This window comes from Triturus cristatus, chromosome 3_2 (genome assembly GCF_964204655.1).
Source record: "Triturus cristatus chromosome 3_2, aTriCri1.1, whole genome shotgun sequence".
NCBI lineage: Eukaryota > Metazoa > Chordata > Amphibia > Caudata > Salamandridae > Triturus > Triturus cristatus.
Window position 1 is genome coordinate 521,435,659 of NC_140584.1, and position 24,026 is coordinate 521,459,684.

Genomic DNA, 24,026 nt, shown 5'->3' on the forward strand with positions numbered 1-24,026 from the left:
AACGTAGATGTGAACATGTTGGTATTGAGTGTTGGTGAGGAAGTGTCTGTGGGTGCCATACAACAGAGGAAAAAAGCAGAATGTGGCATCACTATAGGGGGTATGACTATAACCGTCACAGCAGATTCAGGCTCACCCTATACTATAGTAAATAGGACGGTGTGGCAGGAGAAATTTGTTCCAAATATGGGGGACATGTTAGAAACTACATATCCGTGTCCTAAAACATTCACAGGGAGGATTATAAAATGGAGGGAGTGAGAGTGTTGCCATTCAAATTTAAAAATAGAGAGGCGATATTTAGACTGTACGTTGCTGCTGCAGGTCCCTCGGTTTTGGGCTGGTGGAATTAAGGATAGTTGGGAATTGCACTTGACCTCAACAATCCATACCCAGTATTGGTAGTGCAACCTAGTGATGGGTTGGAGCAAGAGGTGTTGAGGGAATACCCTAAAGTTTTTTCTGGTGCAACCAGAGTTAAAAGGGTTCCAGCACAAAATCATGCCTAACGGTAATGCTAGGCCACAGGTGCATTAACCCCTTGCGTGCGCACGACGTCTCCCGGCCGTCGTGCATTACGGTGGGCGTGTGCGCACAACTGCCGGGAGACGTCGTGTTCCCGAACGCCGTTTATTTCTCCCGCACAGCGGGAGAAATAAACCCGCACGCAAGGGGTTAAGTAAGAAGTATACCCCTAGATTTATGGAAGGAAGTTGAGTGTGAACTGGAATAGATTGTGTGCTGAAGGAGTAACTGAGAGAGTGGAGGCATCTAAGTGGGTTTCTTCATTAGTTATTGCCTGAAAGGAGAATGGAAAACTCAGATTGTGTGTCGATATGAGAGATTTCAACAGGAACATAATCGTGAACCAGTTCTCTTAGCCAAAAATAAGGGAATGCTCTCATTCTCCAGGGGAAGCAGATGGTTCACAACAATAGACCTACTGCGGCTTACTACCAGGTTCCCTGACATAAGAAAAGCAAAAGATTTACAACATTCATTGCTCCATTTGGATGTTTTAGGTATGTAAGAGTTCTGTTTGGTCGAGCCTCAATGGCAGCAATGATCCAGCGTATTATGATCGAGTTGTTCAAGGATGTCAACAACATAATATTTTTTCAGGATGACATCTTGATAATGGGGAAAACAAAGGTTGACCATGACAAAGCAGTCAGGAAGGTAATGGATATTTTAAGGTCCTAGGGTTTAACTGCAGAGCTCAAAAAGTATAAATCCACCATACAAAATGTGACGTACCTAGGACATGAGGTGTCTGTGGAGGGTATTAAGCCAAAGAAGGATTTGCTGGAGGCTATAGAGAAGTCACCAGTGCCTAGCAGTAAGGACGAGGTTAGAGCATTCTTGGAGCTTGTTGAATTTTATTCAAAGTTCTCAAGTAAGACATACAACATTAGGCAACTCCTCAAAAACAGGAACAAGTTTGAGTAGTCAGCAGTGTGCCAGCAGGAATTTGAGTCAGTGAAATGAGAAACATGCATGGCCGTGTCATTACAAGGTTTTGATCCCACATTAAAGTCTACAGTTACCATAGATGCGAGTGGCAAAGGCATTGGTGCAGTTCTCACGCAGGTGAATGAGACGGGTGAAGAGTTGTTGGTAGCCTTTGGATTGCGTACGTTAACATCCACTGAAGAAAAGTATTCAGTGATCAAACGGGAGGCTTTAGCCTGTGTGTGAGGGTTGGAGCACTAAAGGCTATTTATCTGGGGAAATCATGTGGTTTTGAGGAGTGACCATAAGCTGCTTACTTAGTTCCTGAATACGAAAGGGTTGTATGCCGCATCTCCCCGTTTCGCAAGATTTTCTGTGAAGCTACTTTATTTTAATGATAGTGTACAGTAAATGCCTGGTGTGCGGTTACAGGGTAGCAGATTTCTTAAGCAGATTGCCACTTCCGGTAATTGATACACCAGGAGAAGACATTGAGCAGTATAGTGGAGCCAAGGTAGGGAAAGGGGTGGAAGTGCAATGGCCTGTTAGGAGTAATTTTCCCAATGATTTAAAGATGTACTGGGAAGTAATGGAAGAGTTCTCTATGGAAGATAACAAAATACTAAGGAACAGAAGAGTCATAACACCAGAGTCTGCAACCCAGCATAATGGATTTGTGCCATGAAGGGCACCTGGGAATAGCCAAGATGAAAAACCATATAAAGTAATGGTACTGGTTGCCAGTAAGGAGCTTGGCTATTGAAAGCAAGATCAGATTTTGCGTATCGTGTGAGAATGCGGAAAAAAGTCATCACCGTTAGACCACCTTTGTGACCTGTCAGCATTCCAGAGATGCCTTGAGAGAAAATTGGTGTAGATATAACATGCCCGAGTTTGGATGGTTCTATGAAAAAGTATCTGATTGTTGCAGTTGATCACTTGAAATGGCCAGAGGTAGAAGTTGTAGAGTACACCGATGCTTGTACTGAAATTAAATTCCTAGAGAACATTTTCCAGAAGGATGGGCTACCCAAATCAGTCACTACTGACAATGGGGTTCAGTTCATTGCTGAGGCGTTTGAGAATTTCCTTAAGTGCAACGGTATTAAACAATGTACCACCTCAATCTACCATCCTACCGGGAATGGTGCAGTTGAAAGATTTAATAGAGTGATCAAATAAGCAATACAGTTATCTAAAAACAATGGAATGGAGTGGGAAATTTAATTGTTCCGTGTGGTATGGACGTTCAAGATAGCACCATGTTCCACTATGGGACATAGTCCCTTTGAATTAATGATAGGAAGGACCGCATTGTCGAAGGATAATATCTGTTGGATGCCAAAAACCAAAAGAGTGGTGTGGGATTATGAAGTTGTAAAAGCACGGATTGATAGAACTAAACAAATGTACAAGGAGTATTATGACACCAAACATGGGTGTAAACCTTCAAATTTGCGAGTAGGAGACATGATAAAGGTAAAAAGATCTGGAGTTTTGAGAAGTGGGCAGAGCAGATTTTTAAGACCTTATAAGGCTGAAAAAATATTTTGTAACAGTGCATTATTAAGCAATGGGAAGGTATCCATATGTAACAAGGTAATGGTGCAGATAGGCAAGGAAAGGAAGATATTCACTAGCCTTGGGGCAGAGTGGGGCCACTGCACCACATGGATTGCAGGGGCCTATGTTACATCTCTGGTCAGTCCAGAACAACCTCTTTCCCTCTCAGATGAGAAGTGCTCTATGAAAGATACTTTCTCTGAGGGGGCCCCAACCCACTCTTGAAATAGGCCTTGCAGACTGGGCCTCAAAGAGACACAAATTAACTATTTTTTTTCTCTTCAGTCCTCAGTCTGCCTGTGTCAGCTCAGAGCATTCTGCTCACTGCAGCTCCTTTATAGACACAAATACATTTACAGCAACGACAATCGGAGGGGGTCCCCTTCATTCACTGAAGTCTGAGGGGCCTGCACTGCAGGGGCTGCAGTGGTGTCAGTTATGCCCCTGTCTAAAGTCTTATTCTACTCTCTGTCTGAGTCAGGTCTCAATCTCCATTACCTCTTCTCTAACAAAGGTATGAACTCAGATGTTTAACGGAATAGAGTGCACCTCTGTCTTTGGGAAGGTAAAGGAGTCACCAAAGTCAACAAAACTGATCAAAGGAATGTCCACAATCAGGGATTAACTTGAGCTTTGGTTATCGATAGTCTCTACCACACCTATGTATGGCCATCAGCTATCACGATGCAGCATTTTTCATTCCCTGTAAGGTGCATAGCTGTGTGCCAACTCATATTCAAGTCAAGTCAAGTTTGCTTTATTTCAATAGCGAGTATCATAAAAGCATCAGACAAGTCGTTTTTAAAAAAGAAAATACACTATATACAGATAAATATTTACATTAAAAAACACATATGAGTTATATTTGATCAATCAGAACATGATAAAATAACATTTCAATATAAGAAATGTCATTGTGATACAACCAAAGTAAAAGAAGAATTTTCAAAAGCAAAACCCAGTGTACCTTACATACCTTATATGAGTGGCGACGCGTAGGTGTTTCAATGGGCACTACTTAATCATTCTTCATGTGCTCTGCTTTATTCTCCATTGGACTTGCAATATGGGGTTAGGTCGCCTTTCTTAAAACATTATGTCTGACTATCCAGGCGCAACTCATGAATTTGGCCACTCCGAGAGCAAAAAGTATTCTTGCATCAGATTTTAAAATGCGTAAGGCAATACGGTGATCAAGAGTGCCTAGTTGCTTTCAGATCGGTGTTAACCATCTAGACCTTACCCTTTCGTACGCCGGGCAGGTAAACATAAGGTGGGCAATACTCTCCTTTGGTGCCCTACAACAAGGACAGTCTTCTGTTGTTTGTTTTGGGGGGTGCCATTTTGCAGTCAGTTCGCGAACCGGGAGCGACCCAAATCTAAAATGACTGTAAAGTGCCCTGTCTTTTGTTATCTGGATTATATCCAAATATGGTTCCAGGCTTTTACTGTGTTTGTACTGGAAGAAGTCTTCCGTTAGCCTTCCAACATTTGGATTACTAAAATCCCGGTTATCAATCCAGTCCCAATAGTTACGTTTCAGCTCAACATTACTCGGTGGAATTTGGTTGACCTAAGAATCCTTGAGTCTGATAGTTGTCATTAATTTCTTGACATTGAATAGCCACTTGACCCTATGGTTAACATCAAGGTTCATTACTTCAGTGAGTGCTTTGGCATAGTTCTTAAGTTTGGCAGTCTGCCTAATGCGTGCCCAAAAGAGCAGCGGGTGTAGCTTTGCAATATCACTGAATGAGCGTCTACCCATGTTGTACATCAAGGGAATTAGTGGGACGTTCTGGGGTAACATGACCAGGTCCCTCAAGAACTTGTGTTCTGACTTACAGATCTCGTCAACCTTATCGAATCCCCATAGTTCGGCACCATAAAGTGCCGAGCTAACTGCCTTAGCATCATAAACTGTGAGGGCCGGGGCAACAGGCCTGCTTTGTGAGGAGCAATGTTCTTTGCTTAGTGCCCTGACCGCACGTTTGTGGTTCAAAAGCATTTTATCGAGGTGGAACCTCCATAGCATGTTTTCTGAGAGGCAGATGCCTAGATAATCAAAAGTGCTGACCCTTTCGAGACATGTCCCATCAAGAGTGAGATTATTTCTAAAAGATTTGTGGGGATTGAATGTCATTAAACTTGGTCATAGAAGTGTTTATGACCAGCCCCCTGGAGTTACAGAAAGACTGGAATCTACTCAATAGTTTCTGTAGCTCAGCTGGGGTCTTGGAGATCAGCAACGTGTCATCAGCAAACAGGAGAGTAGGTACCTTATCGCTGGGGCATCAGCTGGGTCTTCTTGTAGAAAGCTAACCACCCCGTTCACGTATAAAGAGAACGGGGTAGGTGCCATAACACAACCCTGACACACTCCCCTGTTTACCGGAATCCTTGCTGTCAGTTGGCCTTGAGACCCCCATCTCACCTGTGCATATTTGCCCTCATGGAGGCGTATCAGTAAATTGAGGATTAATGGAGGGATGCCCAGATCTCCCAATATTTGCCACAGCCTATTTCTGGGGACCAGGTCAAAGGTAGTCTTCAAATCTATGAAAGCTAGATAAAGACTGCCTCTGCAGATCACAACGATTTTCCAGTAGATCATGAGAAGCCTAAACACCTGATCCACCGTTCCGGTGCTGACCCTGAATCCTGTCTGATATTGGGAGAGGATGTCTTCGCCCTCAGCCCAGGATTGGATCCTCTGCAGCAGGACCCTACCAACTACTTTCTGGATTGCGTCAATCAAGTTAATTGGTCTGTAGTTGGCAGTGTCCTCTCTAACTCCCTTCTTATAAATCGGGACTACCTCCGCCCCCTTCCATGATTCCGGTACTGGGCAGCCATTAGAGATAAAATTGATTAGAAGTGAGATGTAGCGTGATCAGTTTTGCCAATCTGCAATAACAGGTCTCTGGGGAGAACGTCAGGTCCTGGGGCTTTAGCCGGGACTATCTTGCTTTTGGCAGTTTCTACTTCTGCCAGAGAAAAAGGTTCGCTGTTGCTGCCATCAAATGGAATCGTGTGACAAGCGCTTCGCCCTTCCAGGCAAATGTCATCAGGCCCCGCATAAAGTTTCCCAAAATGATCGTGTCACTGTGCACAGAATTGTTCACAGTGGGGACCTCTCTCAACCAAAAATTTGGCAAATGAAATTTCTGGTAGTTTTTAGCTTTAAGAAGAAAAAACGAATTTCAAAGATGTTCATTTTTCTCCTGCCCTGTGCGGTGATTGGTTCAGCATGTAAAGATCTTTGTGAATGCAGCTATGCTGCTCTGGACATCAGCAAACCCACAAACCTTTGCAAGTTCATCCTAATATTCTGAGGGCCTCGTCTTAAGAGCTTTATTCTGTCTGCTTTAGATATAATTTTGTTAACAAATTATTGAATGGTTGTCTAGACGTTTCTGCAGTGGAATTATAGTATACAGATGGACTGGCTGTGTGTGGCATGTGTGAACTAGAGCCACTTGGTGGACAGAGCCATTGGTGAGTGTCTGACAACAGGATGGGTACACATCAAGGCTTACCCAAGACAAAAGAATGTTGGAGTGTGTGGGTAAAGAGAGAAATTATATGGCTACAGAAGCCCACACATTTGGGAGACGTACCCTTCTAACCAAAAGTTACAGGGTCAAATACCAATTGAAACCAGAAAGGATCCCTTTTGTAACAACTTGGGATAAAAAAAATTAATGCTTGTGATATTTGGCTATAGTTAACCTTGTGGTTGCATAAATCAGTGCTATTCCTTTTCACAACAAACAAATGTGCTTAACCCCTTCGTTGCTCATGACGGAATGGCTCCGTCATAAGCACAGGTGCTCCTGTGCCCATGACGGAACCATTCCCTCATGAGGACAGGGGCAGGAAATCTCTCTGCTACAAACAGCAGAGGGATTTCCATTTTTTTTTTGGGCCTCGGGAGGTGGGGAGCTTCCCCAACCTCCAAAGGCCCTTCACATGTTTTCAGTCAAAAGACAATCGCGCGCATGTCGCGCTGTCGTTATTAGACTGAAAACGAAACTGAAACTTAGTTTCAGTTTGAGTGTTTCAGTGCTTGTGGGGCTATCTCAGTCCCCTGAGCACTGAAACACTTGGGAGAGGTATCGTTGAAAAGGAGAGGATCTCCTCTTTCCAATGGTACCCTTCCCTAGTGGATCCCTGCTTGATGATTGCCCCAGGAGGGCGATCCTCAAGCAGGGATCCGCCCACTAGCCACCAGGGAGATGGAAGCTGCCCCTTGGGCAAGGCCTTTGCTCCCCCCCATTTAATTTACCCAGACAGACTTTCTGCCCCCCCTGGGGGCAGAAAGCACCCTAGACGCCAGGGATTTTTTTTATTCGCCAGGGGTGGGGGCTGCCCAGAATGGGCATGCCAAAGCCCCCACCAACCCCCCCAAAGTTAGAATAAGACTTTCTGCCCCCCCAGGAGGCATATGGGGGCAATAGCCCCTGATCTGCCCCCCGGGGGGCATAAAGCCCACTAGGCCCCAGGGATTTTTTTATATATATATGTAGGGGTGGGGGCTGCCCAGAATGGGCATGCAAATAACCCCAATCAAAATAAAAATATTCTACAGCCTTTCTGCCCCCCTGGGAGGTAGATGGGGCAGGACCCCCAATCTGCCCCCGGGAGGGCACGAAGCACCCTAGATGCCGGGATTTTTATTTTATGCGCCAGGGGTGGGGGCTGCCCAGAATGGGCATGCCAAAGCCCCCACCCTAGCCCCCAAAGTACGAATAAGACTTTCTGCCCCCCCAGGATGCAGATGGGGCAATAGCCCCTGATCTGCCCCCCGGGGGCAGAAAGCCCACTAGGCCCTAGGGATTTTTTTATATATATACGTAGGGGTAGGGGCTGCCCGGAATGGACATGCAAATACCCACACCCAAAATAAAATAATCTACAGTCTTTCTGCCCCTCCTGGAAGGCATGTGGAGCAATAGCCCCTTATCTGGCCCCCAAGGGGGCAAAAAGCCCACTAGGCCCCAGGGATTTTTATTTTTCCAGAGCTCGGTGCGGGGGCTACCTAGAATGGGCATGCCAATGCCCCGACCCCCACAAAGAATGCCACAATATTTCTCCCCCCCCCAAGAGGCAGATAGTGGCAGTAGCCTATGATCTGCCCCCCCCCCAGGGTTGGCAGAGAGCCCACGAGGCAGCAGCGATTATGCAGGCTTTTTTTATATGTAGGGGTGGGGGCTGCCCAGAATGGGCCTCCCAATGTCCCCACCCACCCAAACAAATTAGCCAGTATTTCTGCCCCTCTTGGGGCATATCGGGGCAATAGCCCCCAATTTCCCCCCTCCCCAGGGCGGCAGAAAGCCCACTATGCACAGACTTTTTTGCGGCATGTGCCTACTTCTGGATTTTGGGCCCTAGCGCAGCTAGCACCCAAGGAAACATACCAAACCCACAAATTTGTGAAAACTAGACACCCTGGTGGGATTCCTGGGAGGCATGGCTTGCGTGGATCCCCCAACGTTTTCTTACCCAGAATCTCCTGCAAAACTCAAATTTAGCTGAAAAAATCACTTTTTCCACACATTTTTGTGTGGGAAAGTTGTGGCATCAGCGGGCTGACACAAATTTCCTACCACCCGGCATTCCCCCAGGTCTCCCGATAAAAATGGTGCCTCACTCATGTGGGAGGCCCAAGTACCCACGACAGACAAGGGCCCAAAACGTATTGAGGCAACATCAAAATTGCCTATCACAAAACGACCTGATTTTGCAAGGTGGGTCACCTGGGTTTATGGCCCCGTGCTCTGCGGTCAGCTAGGGAAACATACCAACCTCACACATTTCTGCAAACTAGACACCTTGGGGATTCCAGGGAGGTATGGCTTGCGTGGGTCCCCCAATGTTTTCTTACCCAGAAGCCCCTGCAAACCTCAAATTTAGCTGAAAGAATCACATTTCCCACACATTTTTGTGTGGGAAAGTTGTGGCATCAGCAGGCTGACACAAATTTCCTACCACCCGGCTTTCCCCCAGGTCTCCTGATAAAAATGGTGCCTCACTCATGTGGGAGGCCCAAGTACCCACGACAGACAAGGGCCCAAAACGTATTGAGGCAACATCAAAATTGCCTTCACAAAACGACCTGGTTTTGCAAGGTGGGTCACCTGGGTTTTTGGCCCAGTGTTCTGCGGCCAGCTAGGGAAACATACCAACCTCACACATTTCTGCAAACTAGACACCTTGGGGATTCCAGGGAGGTATGGCTTGCGTGGGTCCCCAATGTTTTCTTACCCAGAAGCCCCTTCAAACCTCAAATTTAGCTGAAAGAATCACATTTCCCACACATTTTTGTGTGGGAAAGTTGTGGCATCTCCGGGCGGACACAAATTTCCTGCCACCCAGCATTCGTCCAGGTCTCCCGATAAAAATGGTGCTTCACTCGTGTGGGAGGCCTAAGTACCCGCTACAGGCAAGAGTCCAAAACGTATTGAGGCAACATCAAAATTGCCTATCACAAAACGACCTGGTTTTGCAAGAGGTGTCACCTGGGTTTTTGGCCTCGTGCTTGACGGCCAACTAGGGAAACCTATCAAACTCACACATTTCTGAAAACTAGACTCCCGGGGGATTCCAGGACGGTATGGCTTGTGTGGATCTCAACTTTTCTTACCCAAAATCTCCTGCAAACCTCAAATTTAGCTGAAAAAAATCACTTTTTCCACACATTTTTGTGTGGGAAAGTTGTGGCATCACCGGACTGACACAAATATCCAACCACCTAGCGTTTCCCCAGGTCTCCTGATAAAAATGGTGCCTCACTCGTGTAGAAGGGCCCAAGTACCCGTGACAGGCAAGAGCCAAAAATGTATTGAGGTGACATCAAAATTGCCTATCACAAAACGACCTAGTTTTGCAAGGGGGGTCACCTGGGTGTTTGGCCCCGTGCTTGGCGGCCAGCTAGGGAAACCTACCAAACCCACAGATTTCTGAAAACTAGACACCCGGGGGATTCCAGGGAGGTATGGCTTGCGTGGATCCCCCAACGTTTTCTTACCCAGAATCTCCTGCAAACCTCAAAATTTAGGTGAAAAAATCACTTTTTCCACACATTTTTGTGTGGGAAAGTTGTGGCATCAGCGGGCTGACACAAATTTCCTACCACCCAGCGTTCCCCCAGGTCTCCCGATAAAAATGGTGCCTCACTCGTGGTGAGATGTGGTCAAAAAGTTACAGGGGCCTAAGCGCGAACTACCCCAAATAGCCAAAAAAAAGGCTTAGCACGGGGGGAGGGGAGGCCTAGCAGCGAAGGGGTTAATAGGATTGAAATGTATCTGTGATGATATTCTGTACATAATGTGAATATTGGTTTTAAGAAAAAAAAAGATTATTGCCATAAAATATTGTATACAGTATATTTTAACTTTGAATATGTAAAGGTTTACCAATTTTGAATACACTAGACATTTTTACATGAAACATTGTTCAGTGCCAAGATAGTGTAGTGTAGTGTATGCAAGTGAAGGGGAGATTTTCTCTTTACTTACATAAGATATACAATGGTGGATGGTTTTGACAGAGTGAGTGAGTGATACAAAAGGGATTCTTTCTTGTTTCGAATGGCTACAGAAGCACAATAGTGATATAGCGGATTGAAAGAGAGCGAAGGAGTTGTTGAGAGAAGTTAAGGATGAAGTACCTGTGAGATGGGAAAGAAAAAGTACTTCAGGGGAGGAGATGAGAAAGTACAACTGATGGAGATAAGGGTCATCAGAAGGTTATAGAGATCAGTGAAGGCTGCTGACAAATCAGGATACAGCTGAGAGGAACAGGGAAGAAAGATTACTTGAAGAGGAATGGATGAGGAGAGAGAGTACCAGACTGAGAGCGTCTATTCAAGATAAATATTTAACTGAGAGGGAGGGATCAGAATGAGTTACAGGGGAATACAGTATTTTTTAAGAGGGTAGAGTAGAAAACGTTGCCAAAAGATTTTAAAAAAACTCCTGAATACATGCACACCAAACCTGGCTTGAAAGTATAACTTGACTCAAACTGTGCTTTTTTTTCCATTCGTTGTAAATCTGTTCAGTGGTTTTTGAGATATTTGCATTTTAAAAAGGTTGCGGCTGGGTTATTAAAGGGTTAACACTTTTGTATATATCTACCATTTATACCTGGGAGTCAATCCTGTTAATAAGTGTTTTGCACTGTAAAGAAAAAGAAAATCCACCCCCAAAGGTGACTGACCCCAGGGCAACAGTGACGAATATTGAGGCAAGTGGAAAATAAAAGGCACTCCAGAGAAAACAGTCATGTTTTCAGAACATGACTTGCTAGTTGAAGTCAGTTTGAAAGCCAGTTTGAAAGCTCACTAACAGCTATTTTAAGTGCTGCATTCAACCATTTTGCCTCTGACTCTTGAGTGAGAGGCGACTCACAAGTTTCATGTTGTGTAAAGAAATTACAGCAGAAGAGAAGCTAAACACTAAAACAAGTGTCTGGCATTGATTGGAAGCCTGTGGACAGGGCACAGAGCCTGACCACAGTCCACATCTTGTGTCCAACGTCCCCTGGACAACACCCCCGCTGCAGGTTAGGCGCAGGGTCCTGCCTGTAGTGAGATACTGCGGCCAACTCTCTGTGGTTGTGCAACCTCTGCTGTGCAGATCCTTCAGTTGGGCAATCAAGGCAGGTTGAGTGAAGTGCCCGATGGCAGACAACATCATAAACTATGAGGATGAATGCCAAGTGGTTTGTAAATGTCAGCAAAACCCTGACTTGGCAATATAGTACCATATTACACATTATCAGTTATGTACTTTTTAGTTTACATATTTGTTTTGGGGTTGTTATTTTGAAAAGGCTGTTTTCTTCAAATTGAAGTTCACAATGGCCACTGGTTGGAATGTTAACATTTAGATTTAACTTTCATGAATACATTTTTAGTAAAACAATACACAGTGGTAACAGCCAGAGGATTTATGTGATTCTGTGACTGCAACTTTTACCACATAACATCGATTTACCTCATTTATTACATAAGATGCTGCAAAATGTGCAGATTTCACCAAAACTTTTCTTTCTAGCAAAATGGATGAAAATAATATTGCTATCGAATGTGCTGCATAGTTTACATTTTTGTTGCATAACTAAGCTAATATTGCCACATAATTTGAGTGCCCATGCCGCTTAATCCTTGCAGCCTAGCCAATGATAAGTCTCTGTGAAGAGTTTTGGTGGCTGCCATGGTGATGATGAAATCCATAATTCACTGGGATCTGTAGTAAATGTCCCAACATTATTCTAACATTTATATATGCCCCATCACGCATATTACATTGGTTTACATAATTAAGTCAGATATCGTTAAATACCCCCGTTATCATTTTATAATGCAAAATGTCCTGATTTAAAGAAAAGTCTACTGCAGGTTGTGAGGAGAGGCCCCTTTTTGAATGGTTACACACATTTTGTGTTGGTTTTTATTGCTGTTTTTTAGAATCTGTACATACGGGCACTGCCGTCCCATGCCCACTGTGTGTGCTCTGACTGCTAAAACACGTAAAGATTTTCCAGCTCCTGATTTTCACATTTAACTCTCCCGGAGGCCCATAATATATGGTGTCGAAACTTCACCCATGGCATGGAAAGCTAACTGTCACCTGTAGACTGCACCACTTATTGTGCCATCCATTGGTGTGAAAATGAAAACATGACTTCATATTACCAATGTAACCTTATTGCTGCAGATTAAATCTGGAGTCCGGCCTGTCAATAGAATCTCTTTTGACAGGGAAAATCCTTTTCTTTAAATATTAATAAGGCACCCCTGAGTAGGCCTTGTAATCCACAAGTAGGGTGCTTAGCATTAAAAAGCGTTACGCGTAGATATTTTATGTTGGTATGCCACAGAACCAGTTTGGCGTAGCTGAGGAAGAGGTACTTCTTGTTTCCCTAAACACACCTTTGGCTGACCCACAGGCTCCCTTCTGAGGCAGAAGCCCTGTGCCTTCTTAGATTTCCCTTTAAATGGTGCAATGTGGGATAGTTTGCAGTAAGGCAAACAATATATTCTGTTAAAGTGGGTAGAGTTGCCAAAGGGAATTCTTCCTCATTATTTACGGAGTGTCCAGTAGTCACCCCTGACCAACTGGCTAGTAAATCCTACAAGAGTGGCCCCCACCCACAGCTCAGCAGAACACTCTCTGAACCGGAAGGAAGAACAGAAGAGGACTGCTTGAGACCTATGTGGAGAGCTGAATGGCTGGACCTGCTCCCATTTGTACCCTAAGAGGTGGACCCCAATAGTCAGTTGGTTGCCCTCCTGTGTGGATACAGGGACACAACAAGATGCAAGAATCCTTTTTCTTGACGAACCCTTCTAACCAATAGCAACTGGAATTGGACTGGACCCTGCTGGTGGCCTCTGCTGGAGTGAATCCTGGCCCTTATGTGCTGTCCTGAGGTCCTGGGAGCTTTAGATGTGGCCAAGAAGAGCTGTACAAAAACTCAGAAAAGTTGAGGCTTTGAACATTTTAGACTTCCGGAGGACAGGAACCAAACCACCCAAATCAATTTGCACTTCAAAAAAAGGAGAAGGTATACAGCTTAGTATACTGCCTAAACCACTATCTGGCCGGCAATGCAACAGTATGAAAATGCAAATAATTGGTCAATACAGGAAGGGATAAGGGGATACACAGCAAGCCGCCTACAACCCTTCCGGGCCGGCCGCGTTGATGGAGATTTTAAAGTATGTAGGCAGTAACATCCGTGCAAGCAGTTAAGAAGTACATTAACGGTCAACAAGAACATAACCATGGAATAGGTCCACTAAGGCACTGTGCTCTAAGAGGGTTTGACTAAGGTGACAAGGCTTTTTAACCAATAATTTCAGGAGCGCCGTCCCGTTGTCTCCCCTACTCTACCGTATGCAGTATGTGCAGGGTCAAGCAAAAAATTCTACAGATGGAGCGGGAAGTATAGTAAAGCGCAGTGAGTTGCCTTGGCAAGGTCATGCCACGCACTAACCGTGGACTGAACGGTAGTGTGGACAAGGTGTCGCAGGATCTCGGGACCACTCAGATATGCCGTGCTTGGTATGGGGGTCATATAACCATCCTCTATTGCCAGATGGGGCATAAAAGGGGGGGGGGGGAGGGGGGGGGAGTTCATCCAGTACGCGGCATAATGTGCCTGTGCACAACTAAAGTACAATTCAACATCCGGTACCGAGAACCCACCTGCATCGAAAGGGCGGGTGAGAACATCCCATTTTAATCTGGCTTGCTTGCCCCCACAGACAAGTCTTATTAGTTGGGTCCTGATCCACCGAGAAAAAGTGACGGCTGGGGGCATATGGGATATTTACAAATAAATACAAAAGTTTGGGCAAGATAACCATTTTGATTAACGCTGCTCTACCAGCCATTGACAAGGGCAGCGCGATCCAGCCAGTAACTTTGTCAGTAATAGAATCTAGCGCCCGCCCATAGTTGTCCCTCATGAGTTTGTCACGATTGCGAGAGAGTATGATCCCCAAATAGGTGAGGGTGGTGTCACACCACTTGAGGGGAAAATCGGGTGGGAATTTGGCAGTGGAGGCAGTTAGGGGAAACATTTGGGACTTGCCCCAATTAATGTTGACTCCGGATATCTCCCCGAAGAGAGTAAAGAGCCGCTATATGGGATTCAAGCTTATTTCGGGCTGACTCAGGTATAACGGGATATCATCCGCATATAATGAAATAAGGATCTGCCTTTCTGGGTATATGAGCACATATTCACAATGATGTTGTCGTATTTTTGCGTCAAGGGGTTCGATGGCAAGAGCGAATTAAAGAGGGGAGAGTGGGAAAGGGGAGGGAAAACCCATGCGCACCAGAACAAACGAGAGGTAGTCCCACTCCAGGGAGTCAAATGCCTTAGTGGCATCAAGGAAAACGGCCGCCGCGCCCGCTTCTGGATCTATGTCATGGAGAAGCGCGAATAGGATACGCAGGTTGTGGGCCGTGCTCCTTGTCGGGATAAACCCGGATTGATCCGGGAGGACCAACACCGGCATAAGAGGACTGATCCGATTGGCGACAAGTTTGGCGAGGATTTTAGCATCGACATTGATAAGAGAGAGGGGCCTGTACGAATCTAATTGCATGGGTGATTTACCTGGCTTAGGTAATGATATTATAAGTGCCTCGCGCATCGATCAGGGCAGGATACTGGTTACCCTGACCTCTTCGAATACGTGCCACAATATCGGGATAATGAGGTGTCGATATAATATATAAAACTCGGCCGGTAGGCCGTCAGGGCCCGGAGCCTTGCCAGATTGTAATTGCATAATAGCGGAGATTATCTCCTCATCCACATGGTGGGCCAAGAGGAACTCTCTCTGGCCATCACCCAGCCAAGCTATAGCTGTATCCTCAAAAAATGAAGCGAAGTCTACCGGAGCCTGATGATGCGTAGAATACAGTGTTTTGTAAAACCGTTTAAACGCCTCTAGTATAGCTGAGGGACTCCTATGCATTAACCCGTCTACATCGACAATTTCTGCGACAGTTTTGGCAAACCATGAAGGTCGGATAGAGGAGGCCAAAGCCCGCCAAGGTCGCTCGCCCTCTCTGTAACAACGAGCTTTATGATATTTACCCCTAAATTTGCATTCCCGCTCAGCAGTATCTTGATAGTCTGTAATCAGTGTACGCAAAAGTGCTCGTAATGACGGCGAAGGTGCGATTTGAATGGCCAGCTTGGTACTCTTTATATCTGATTCTATCCTGCGAAGCGTGTTACGAATATCTTTTAAAACCCCTCCACTTTTCGCTATGCAGATTCCACGAATGGTCAATTTAAAAGCCTCCCAAAGGCTAGAATATTGGGGGACAGAGCCAGTATTACGGGCAAAAAACTCTGATATCTCTTGTTCGAGTTCAGCTTTAAATACAGGGTCCAGGAGCGACTGCGGGTTGAAGCACTAGGAAAGATATGGAGATTCCTCTTGCACCGGGGTGAGTGTTAGCTGTACAGGAGAGTGGTCAGAGTATGTGCGGGGGAGGTAAGACGTATGCGATACCCAAAGTGCCAGTCCCCGGTCGACAAGCCAATAATCAATGCGCGACCAGGAAGCATGGGCCGAAGAGTAGCAGGAGCCCTGGCGAGTCAGTGGGTAATGTGTCCTCCAGGGATCTGTGAGGGCATGTTCCTTGACTATGTGTTTAAGGGCTGACTGCGCAGCTGTATAATGATGTGATTGTGGGTGGGACCTATCCAGATGTGGATTGATTGTTACATTAAAATCTCCCCTCATATTAGATGTGTTGTGCCTATATCTTGTACCTTTCCCTACAATATCCGAAAAAACTCCGGGTCATCCGTATTTGGACCATAACAAGATATCAGTGTGATGGTTTGCCAGACTAATCTTCCCCACAGAATGGTGTATCGCCCTGGGGACAGGTAGATACTTTCCCCAACATTTTATGAAAAGTCTAGTATAAGGGTTCACCTGGTGAGCGGCAGCCAGAGGGCGACCAGGTGCTCCTCGCAAGGGCGAGTGTGTTCGGGTATAAGATCATTAGTCCATCTCGGCTTATCAGTAGGTGTGTCCCGCCGGATTGTCCATAGCTAATTCATAAGAAGCATTGCATTATTGGAGGCAGCGCAAGTGTACTAGGTTGGTTCCAACCTAAAATAATTGCATTTTAACTATGGATTGGTACTGTTCCTAGCGCATCACACTTCGCCCGTAGGCAGACTTACATCCAGGCCGTGGGTAACAGGTAAATTCTACCTATCTCTGAGTGTGAATCAACCGCACCTGGTCAACATGATAATACAGAATTCACTAGGCTTGTCCGGCAAAGCAGTGCGCTAAATTCTCATGCAAAAGTAAGGCCTTTGTTAGAATACGGAGTCATGATGATGCGGTCACCAATCCCCAGGAGCACGAGGGCTCCAGCTGTTCAGTTAGCACAATAGATAACCTGGATGGGGGCATCACCGACTACGTGAGATGATGTTACTCGATGTCTGATGTGCCTCTGTTTTCCTCCTCCTGCCGCTCCGGGGACGGACAGTTCCCAGTTGGTCGCTGCAGCGTCTTTATGAAGTCCTGGGCGTGCTGTGGGTTGGTAAAGAAGTGTTGTCGGCATTGGGAGGTTACCTTCAGGCAGGCTGGGAATAACATAGCATATGGTATATTAAGCTGCTGAAGCTTCTTTTTAACTGGAATAAATGTACGTCTCTGTTCTTGCACAGCCATAGTAAAGTCTGGGTAGAGGGAAATCTCCATCCCCTCATGCTGTAGGTGGCCACTCTCTCTGGACAATCGTAGCACAATATCCCTATTGCAATAGTTCAACAATTTGGCAATAATTGGGCACGGTGGAGCACCAGGAGGAGGGCGGGTCGCCAGCGACCAATGTGCGCGTTCCACCACGAAGACCATGGAAAACTCCCCTCTGCCAAAGAGTGTGATCAGCAGCCGTTCAACGTATTCCTTCATCTTCCCAGTGGCTGTCGTCTCCAACATGCCTAGAATACGGAGGTTGTTCCTTCGTGAGCACGATTCCATCTCCTCATTTTTAGCGGCTATCACTCTCATCACTTTGTCCATCTCTGAGGCGCGGCTAGGGCAGCAGTGCAGGTATCCTCCAGGTCCGATATTGGTCTCTCTGCTTCGGTAAAACGGTCATCGTGCTTATCCACCCTCTGTGTAAGGCCATCCAATCTGGCCGTCATGAAATCCATTTTAGACTCTATAGATGTCATACTTGACTGCATGACCAGCAGCAGCTCTTTCAGATCCCCCTTCGACGGGACCGGAGCCTCAGCAGGGTCTCCATCCGGTTCCGATTGCGCTCGGGTATTTTTCCGGGTGTCAAATGTAAGCTTCAACTGCTTACCGTCTGGTTTCCCCATTGCGGCCCGGCGAGGTGTCATGCAACTCCGCGGGGCACCAGGGACTCAGAGTATCCCCCGAGGGATAGCAGGACCAGAACTCCAGTTGGATAGGGAAGTGGGCTGGCGCAAATTCTGCAGGACCGTAAGCGCTTCGCTATTGTTCACCTGACCATACAGCTAAGTAAGATTATGGGCCCCTCTGGCGCTGAACTGCACAACCTCCACAGCGTGAGCCCAGCCAACAGCGCCCCAGGAATGGTCATCCCCCAGATGCACAGAACCCTTCAGGGTGCTGCCGGGCAGATAGTGCTAGGCCCCCAGGCCAGTCCAGGCATCCCACACACTCTAAGACGCAGGAAACAGCAGGGCCCCATGGGGCGTATATGTCCTCTCAAGTGAGCCTACCTTACAGTATGACACTGGGCTCGGTGGTCCAAGCGGTGGCAGCGCAGTCACAAACCCCAGCCTGGCATCGGTCCCATCCACAGCAGCATGCTCATTCCTCCGAGACCCAGGGGTGAATCAGGCACAGCTTTACCAGCCCCCGGTGGCGTAGCAGGGGGCAAGAGCAGCGAGACCACCCCCGAGCGATCCGGCAGCCCCCGCAGCCCCCATACTCAGCAGGACCCCAACAGGCGTAATCAATCGGCGAGGCCCGGGCGTCCACTCGTCTAGGCCGCGCCCTACCCGTGCCGTCCCACCACACCAGTCCGCGTCACGGAGAAGCCCCGGGCAGCCAAGTCTGTTTCTTCCCTCAAGAGCGCTGGTAGAAACCCAGTGCGCCAGCGACTGCCCCGCAGCTCCGAGGCTTTCAGACAGGGGCACTTACCCCAAGCTCAGTAGCAGGACGGTGTTTCCGCTCCACCGCCGCCAGATGTCTCCGAGCCCGCCGCTGGGCTCGCACAGCCTCCGGCACTCTCCCCAGCCACAACGCTCGGAATCTCAGTAGGCCGGGGTGGCAGCAGGACCGATCAGCAATAGCCGCCACAGCAAGGAAAATCTCCACTCAGCCCCCACACTTCTGTCTTCACAGCGGAGGCAGTGCAGCAGGCGGCAAGTTCAGGCAGGACCCGTCCGCGCTTTCAAGAAGCGTTCACCGCCGCCACCACTGGAAACGCAGCCCCGCAGGCTCAGCAGTCAAAGGTCGGTAATCCCAGGCGCAAATTTCTTTTCTGTGGGTGGCAACAGCCGCACAACAGTGTTAGCGGGATGAGAACTGCATTTAGGACGATTTTTGGGCCGGGATGCAAGGATATAGAAAGGATGGTCCCCCGAACAGCAAGAGCCTCACACAAGTGCGGCCATCTTGCTTGGTGCCCTCTAGCTCCCCCCCCCCAATTTGCACAAGGTGCATCCTCGCTGGGCAAGAAAATCAGGTTGATCGCTCTCAGTGCTCTTTGCTGTCTGAAAATGCAGTTTAGTAGACCATTGTGGCAAGCTTGTCTGTTTTTAGGGCAAGCTTACTTGATACAGCTTTCTATCTTACCCAACTGGAGTAATCTGAATTCCAAAAAGGAAACTAAGGGTCATATTTTCAAGCCCCTTATGCTGCTGTTTCCTCACTTTTTGTGACGCAACAATGGCACGAAACACCAAACCATATTCATAAGGGCACGCAAAGCCACTTTGCGCTGCTTTGAAGGGCCTCATAGATATGGAGTAAGGCAAGGCAGCGCAAATTGCTGTGTTGCATTACTCTGCACTAGGGAGGCATTCCATGGGAATTGTGGTGGGTGTTCCCACGCAACACCAATGGATTTTGATGTATCGCCAATTTTACAAGACCGTTTAAACCTGGGGATGCACCAAAACAGCACGCCTCCCCAGGGGAGGTGCAACAAGGAGAAATATGTTTATTTCTACTTTTTATTTTCTATGTGTGCTGTGTTCTGGAGCACACATAGAAAGAGGAAAAAGCCTCCCAGGATTGTTTTTGTGCTGAAAGGTGCCCCTTCCTGCAAGAAAACCATCCTGCATGCAACACAGGCACCCTTGCACCTTGCCGAAACAGCACCACCGCAGGGGGAAGGGACAGGAATGTGCTGTATACCACAGATCCATAATATTCTTGCCCTTTCACTTTGATGCAAGGCAGAGCAGCAGGGTGACTTGGTGCACTGCCTTGCACCAAATCCCTATAAATATGCCCCTAAGTCTAAAGGTAGAAATGGGTGAAGTCTTCAAAAGTATCCAGCTGATGAGAGGAACTCACTGGGCCCAAAATATTACTTTTCCCACTTGGAGCTTGCCTGCCAAAACCAGCTGCTTCAGAGGAACATATCTCAATGCCTATCTGATTTCAACGGGATTTCACCAGATACAGCTTGTAGCCTTGCCTGGCTGGAAGATTTTGACTTCAATTTCAGAGATTAAGGGTCTGATTTAGAAGTTGGCAGACGGGTTACTTCGGCACAACAGTGACGTATATCCCGTCCGCCGAAATATAAATCCCATTATATCCTATTGGATTTATATTTCAGTGGACAGGATATCCGTCATCGTTGTGATGGACTAACCTTTCTGCCAAGATCTAAACCAGTCCCTAAGTCAGAAGGTAAAATCTTTGATTCAGACAAAGCTGCTTTGCTTATCTGACTAGCGTTCCATTGCAGTCGTCCTGAATTCCCGAAATGCTTCCAGTCACACACAAACAGTACTTTCTATGGGTGCTTTATTTATTTATGCTTTTTCTCTTGAATGTTCAAAACATTTTCTATTTGTTTTAATGTATTTTTTATAACTCGGAGTGGGATTATTAATGTATTGTTTTTTTTGTTTTAAAAGCTTTGGTATTGCTAAATACTTCACACATTTTCTCTAAGTTAAGCCTGTCCGCTTTGTGCCATAGAAAACAGGGGTTGAGCTCAGGTTTAAATTACTGAATCTTTTATTGAATCTAACAAATTGATGACTTTATTACGTGTGGTGGACCACTATCCAGCTCAATTAATAATTCACTTTCTTTTACAGGTCTTTTAAAATATACACATATATGAATATGTATAACAATGTGCAAAATAATGAGTGTTGGGTTATATTTACAAAGGAAACAAAGGTATATTAAATGAATTGCAACATTAAAAAAATTACACATCTTGCACTTAACAAAAATATGCATTCACTGGAAAATGTCAAGAGATTAATTTGAGCCTGTGGATTTTAGTTTTCGGCACTGGCACTTCCTTGTAAACACCAGCACTTATGACAGTCTGCCACATGGTGACGCTCTCTGTCTAATGTAGTGAACAGTTGTTTTTTAGTTAAATATGTATTAGAAATAACTAATACCTGCTGCCCAAGCCATTCTTATAGGTTTAGGTGGACTGGCATAGTCTGCATTGTCACACTTGTAGGAGTTTAATGGTGAGTACTTATCTTTGTATTGTCATTGCAGCGCTGCCAGGTGCTATGGGTGGTGCAAGTTGCAGAGGAATCCTGATGAGTGCCCTGGGCACTTACGTTTTTTTACAAATTAAGCACTGCTATATGCCGTCTCCTGCTCATACTCAAGGCCTAGCCTAAAGTGTCATATAGTAAAGTGTGTTCCTATTTCAACATAGAATTTACTATAACCTTGATCTTCAATGATTTCTTTTGAAGAATCGGAAATATCGGCAAAACTTCACCAGTCTGCAATTCCTATAATGGATCAAGAAGCTTGCCTTGCCATCTGCAAAGATCCTGAGAGTATCACTGACAGAACTATCTGTGGTGGATTTGCAGAGGACAAAGGAAGAGAAACACACACTGTAAGTGAAAAAACTGAACCTATGCCATTTTCCCTTTAAAATTCATTTCCAAACGTAAGTGGACACTTGCTTATTAACTGCGATATAGCTATGAACACCACCAAAAGAGAGAATGTCTTGTTGTCTTCAATAATGTACAGGCAAAAGTAAATGCTGGAGGGTTCTGGGGCAGGTAAGACGTTTCAGCGACCACATAATACTAAATTTCATGCATGAATAGGAATGGAAAGGGGGGGGTTCATTGAAAAAGTACTAAGGTTAATCTTTTGACACAGCAAATCAACTAAAGATTGGCATATGAATTTGAGATCTTAAATTAGAGAAAAACGAGATAATGGGTGGAACATTTATAGGGAAGGGTTTTTGGAGCGGGAGCTGACATTGAAGAAACAGGGTAAGAGCTGAACATTTTCAAGACATTATAAATTGTCTTGAGACAGCAGATGCTGTGGGCAGAGGCATCTGACGTAAAAGCTAAAGTGGTTTGGCATATGTTTTCTCCTTGTAAAATTTCTGCTCCTTTATGTGGTAACTGAATTGAGAAGGATGAGTCAGTGGTTCCCCTGTCGCAAGCCAACTATGGGAATCCACAGGATAGTATGTGCTCCAGTCACTACATAAATCACTCTACAATTTCTCTCTCTGGTTTTTAAGTTATGTGGCATTCAAATTGCCAGCTGCACAACTTTACCACATGGTCATGGTTCCCTGACCCTTCAGCTGATATCATTACTCTTCCCCTACTGCGATCCATCGGGTTGCCAGCTAGCGATACTCACAAACCACATACTCACCTGGATCCATAAACACACTTTCACGTAAGCTGGTAAAGTGCCACTGGGGTCAATTTGTGTGATACGCTTTCAAGTTTAATTTACCTTAACATTTCCTTCAATATCCTCTAAAAAGTTCTTTCCTCTGTTTAATGGACCTTTCAGTTAAGCTAGTATAAGGTGAAGTGACGTAATTGAATATTGAAATAACCACAGACTCGGGAAGAATTTAAATGTTTATCTAGTTAATTTCATGTGAGCCAAAGCAAAAATGCAATTCGTACACCGTTTTCTCCAAGGAAAGGAAATCAATCTATCAAATATGTCAGTAAATCATCTAAACAATATTATTGCAAATGACAGTTCATGGAGAGGAGAAAATAGAGAGAGCAGTATAATGAGATACTACACAGAATTATAGTTACCTAGGATGGTGTGGAAACCAACCCCTTGGCCAAGGAGCTGGAAGGGTCCCCTGGGACAGCTCAGGTGACAAAGGTTTCAGGACAGGTATCAGGGACAGGATAGATGACATCTTCTAGATCCGACGCCTGTGTCATACCCCTCTTTTACACTGTCTTCCGCCTCGATTTTTCCACAATCTTCTTCTAATTCTTTACCTTATTTCCCTCCTCGATTCTTCCGCGATCTTCTTCTAATTAATTAGATCTTGGCTCTAAGTTCTGCAATCCGATTCTTCTTCAGTATTTGATCAGCTCTCGGACAGCATCCCGGTCTCTCGGCAACACCAGCAGCAGCAGCCGCATCAGCATCACCATCAGCATCTCCTTTACTAACTAACTAAACTACCTCAAATATGCCTTTCTAATGGCATGAACTACCCCTAAATGTTTCAAATTTATGAAACTCCTAATTCTGATTGGGCAGGAAATGGGGGATGATCATCACACCATGCTAAGTTTTAACAATTTTCTAGTTAGTTACTCAGTGGTCCCGCCCCTTTATTTATTTTCCCAAGCTTTATTTCCACCCGCATTTCACATCTTTATCAATAAAAAGAATACTTTCAATAGTTGTCTTGTTCATCTTGCAGGATGTCCATCACTTTCCCAGGACATGTTGCGAATGCGGCCTTGGACGGGATCCAAGCACATACTCATGGCTTCTGGCTAATAGTCACTGCGCCTGCGTGAGCAGTCACGTACAATATAGACTTTGGCATCACTATGAGGCCCAAATACGAACTAATAGAGAGGTCAAAAAGAAACATGTTAATATCAAAATAAAATGATTTCACTGTATACCACATATCTCTACTCTAATCCCATTTACTTAAAATAAATCTCCCTGCATTAGCATTTAGTAAATAGCATGTTTTAGCTTTAGCAAGACAGATGCTTAGCATGTGAGCCCTCAAGCGGCCATATTAGAAGCTAGTGTGCAGATGCAGAAAATTTCCTCCAAGCTTTAGTTTGTCATCCTACGTAGATGTAGACGCATGCACAGTACAGATTCCCGCGTTAGCAGCCATTTTAAGTTTCTCTCGGGTTACTTGTTATTGAGACACATATGCAAGCTTCCTCTAAGCTAATTATGTGGAAGGTGGTGCATATAAGTCTTTACCAACATGATTAATACAGTGTTACGA

The 24,026-nt window shown here is 45.6% G+C and overlaps 1 protein-coding gene across 1 annotated transcript in view; it reads left to right on the forward strand.

The window, feature by feature from the left end:
- The window catches only part of OVCH2 (ovochymase 2), an 881,024-nt gene that overhangs the window by 803,368 nt on the left and 53,630 nt on the right, over positions 1-24,026 (forward strand). The window contains exon 19 of the mRNA XM_085648218.1: positions 21,496-21,644. Coding sequence (XP_085504344.1) covers positions 21,496-21,644 — 149 coding nt within the window. The remainder of the gene's footprint in view (positions 1-21,495; positions 21,645-24,026) is intronic.